Genomic DNA, 3,124 nt, shown 5'->3' on the forward strand with positions numbered 1-3,124 from the left:
AACTGCATGGATTTTCAATTTTTCACGTAACTTATCGTCGATAAATACATATGTTTTACCATTTGACACAATAGGCCTATTCGCCCTATTCTTTTTTAACTTCTTTTGCACGCGGTTTATCTTTTCTCTTTTTCTTTTCACGTTGGAGAGAAAAAAAGAAAAAAATAGACCGTGCAAGAAGTTCAGCTAAATAGAGGCCTAGGCCTGTTCGTTTTAGCTGAACTTCTTGCACGCTCTATCTTTTCTCTTTATCTTTTCACATTGGAGAGAAAAAGAAAAAAAAATGAATCGTGCAAGTCCAGCTATAATATAGAACAGGCATATATTTTGACATAATTCCGCGTCCTGCAGGAGCCATTGCAAACTCCTATTGATCGTGCAGGCCTAGTTGACCACGCTTCTCGAATTATTGATTAATTTCATCTCGACAGTATTTACAATTCTTTTCCCGGTTGTTGCACGCGTTGCATGCTTGTGCATAACCTCCAACAAGATTCGTATCATCGGCATATGTCCACGAGGGATCGCAAGATCGTAGGATTGCAAGAGAATCGTATATCACGATTATGGAACAATACATAAAACTATTGTTGGGAGATGATGGCAATTCGCAGCTTCTGTATCCAGTCTTACTGATCGTTGTGTTTGCCGTTATAGTGCTAGGTAATTACATGTTTATTTACACTTGTAACGTTGAGAACATATTGTTTTCACTTTATGAACTTAGACATGATTGTTTGATATGTATTTACTGCGCTCTCTAGTATATTTAAAATTGCTATGACTTGTTTTTTTTTAACTTGCGAAAAGTATACTCCAATTTTTTAATTTCGTCTTTTAATTTAAATAAGCTTGCACGAATATATGTACGATTTGTTTTTTTGATGAGTTTGCTGAGTTAATATAAGAAAAATATCCTTTTTTGTACTTGAATTATTCACTGACGTATAATGTTACATCGTTCTCTTACGTATGATGGCGATACTTTAATTGAATGTAATTTGTACAGTTTTATTTGCACTGTGGCGCAGAAGGAAGTCTACTGGTTATATTATCCTTTTAACGGGCCTCAGCGACAGTGGAAAAACATTGATCTATGCGAGATTATTATATTCGAAATATGTCCAGACGTATACATCTATTAAGGAAAATGTAGGGAAGATTACAGTCAACAACGTAAGGATTTAAACAACATTTTGTGACAGATTTTATAATTCTATGCGATTTGTCTACTGTAATTGTCCTCATAAAAAACGTTTGCTTAGAGTTCTTTGAGAATAGTGGATATTCCTGGAGACGAACGACTGCGCTACAAGTACTTTGACAAGTACAAATCGTCAGTCAGAGGTCTGATTTATGTGATCGATACGGTGACTATTCAGAAGGAGCTCAGAGATGTGGCTGAGTAAGTATACAATGTAATTTGACAAAATTGACTTAACAGAATGTTTCACATAAATTTCGAGTAAAAATTCTAATATCTCTACACAATCAATACTTCTTTGCAGGTATCTGTACAATTTATTATCGGATCCCAATATACAAAAGAACGTTCCCGTCCTGATATTGTGCAACAAGCAGGATCAAATTTTGGCTAAAGGTTCCACGGTAATAAAAATGCTGTTGGAGAACGAAATGAATGTGCTGCGAATGACAAAAACTAGCCAGTTAGAAGCCACTGACGCGTCGTCAACCAACGTCTTCCTCGGGAAACAGGGAAAGCACTTTGACTTCTCGCATTTGGATTCGCCGGTCCATTTTGCGGAATCGTACGCATTTACCAAAGGTAGTGGACCGTCAGTCGACCTCGAACAGCTTAACGAGTGGTTAAACAAAGTCGCAAACCTAATGTAACGCATCCAATCTTACTGAATATAAATTATTGTGTTTACAAGTAACTTTGTGATTACACAGAGAATTTTTTTTATATAAACTTTCGAAAAAGATCATGTCATCACATTAATATAATAAATATTTATTTAAATACAGTTTATATGTGCGATCTTTGTCCTGTTACTCCTGTATAAATATAAATTGCTTCCATAAACTCGGAGATAATTGTAAGGGCTAAAGCACATAACATGGCGTAGCGATATACGACGGTCGTAGTCCTCGACCTGACAAATCAAGATACGCCAAAGCTTGTGCGTTACTTACGTCCACGACTACGACTGTCATATGTGCTTTGGCCCTTAGCACATAGAAAAACTTAAGCAGTAAGAAATCAACGGTTTGGATTCGCTGCCGCTTAGGGCCGTGCCTTAAGTTCTTGACTGTGATTGCCTGATTTGCTTACTGCTTGAGTTTTACTGCTTAAGGGTCGACAGGAGTCACGACCGAACTCCGAATTGATGTTGGAGACCTCGCGCGGTGACAATACGAAACTTCGTTTCAGTGTCGCCAACGTCGAGAAACTAACTTCTAGGTTTTATGTGTAAATACGCACACACACCATTGAACTGCTCACGCGGACGCACGGTAGAGAAACATATGCTAAGATTGCGGCGTTGCCGCGTCTGTGCGGCGTTGCCGCGTGCTCCCCGCTTTAGCAATACGGCCTGAAAATGCTTTCTGGCCGTCCGTAGCAGAAGGCAGTAACGTACCAAGTCTAACAAGCACCCGCTTTAGATGAATTTTGTGTTTTGCTGATGTATTTAGAAAATCCACAATAAACTAGAATGATTTATCAAAATAATTTTATATCAGCGGTGCACACGTACTTTTGTTGTTAAAATTTTGCAGCAAATATTGAGGTTCTGATGTATTTAAAAATTAGATGGATAATAATGTTGATTAAACACTCCGTTTTTTAGACTTATAATTTCATCATAGATTGCAGGAACAGATGCACTCATGCAAATAATGTGACAATTTTTCGTCAAATAATTTTTAAAATAATTTTATTACAAAACTACGCAATTAGGCAGTTCTGTATTGGAAAAAATTAGAAGAAAAATAAAATAACGACTTTTTTACTTGCTATAGTTTCTATAGTCACTCTCTAAAATACGACAATATCAGAAATAAATGAGAATTAAAAACATATCATTATGAGAACACTTTGCAATGAGTATATGTATATATATATATATATATATATATATATATATATATATATATATAT

General features: G+C 36.1%; 1 protein-coding gene across 1 annotated transcript; it reads left to right on the top strand.

The window, feature by feature from the left end:
- Positions 1-217: 217 nt before the first annotated feature.
- Positions 218-1,988, top strand: LOC112452126 (signal recognition particle receptor subunit beta). Its single transcript, XM_025012191.1, has 4 exons — positions 218-663; positions 1,010-1,176; positions 1,266-1,405; positions 1,509-1,988. The coding sequence occupies exons 1-4, from the start codon at positions 567-569 to the stop codon at positions 1,852-1,854; spliced, it is 750 nt and encodes a 249-aa protein (XP_024867959.1). The 5' UTR covers positions 218-566; the 3' UTR covers positions 1,855-1,988.
- The last annotated feature ends 1,136 nt before the right edge of the window (positions 1,989-3,124 follow it).

Source organism: Temnothorax curvispinosus, unplaced genomic scaffold (assembly GCF_003070985.1).
Source record: "Temnothorax curvispinosus isolate PA1 unplaced genomic scaffold, ASM307098v1 QBEX01002975.1, whole genome shotgun sequence".
Taxonomy (NCBI): Eukaryota; Metazoa; Arthropoda; class Insecta; order Hymenoptera; family Formicidae; genus Temnothorax; species Temnothorax curvispinosus.

What these genes read in the sequence shown, in the direction of transcription:
- LOC112452126 (XM_025012191.1), top strand. Translation starts at nt 567, where the DNA reads ATGGAACAATACATAAAACTATTGTTGGGAGATGATGGCAATTCGCAG. An exon ending in GTTTGCCGTTATAGTGCTAG is followed by an intron (nt 664 to 1,009) that starts GTAATTACATGT and finishes TAATTTGTACAG; the next exon opens with TTTTATTTGCACTGTGGCGC. An exon ending in GAGCTCAGAGATGTGGCTGA is followed by an intron (nt 1,406 to 1,508) that starts GTAAGTATACAA and finishes ACTTCTTTGCAG; the next exon opens with GTATCTGTACAATTTATTAT.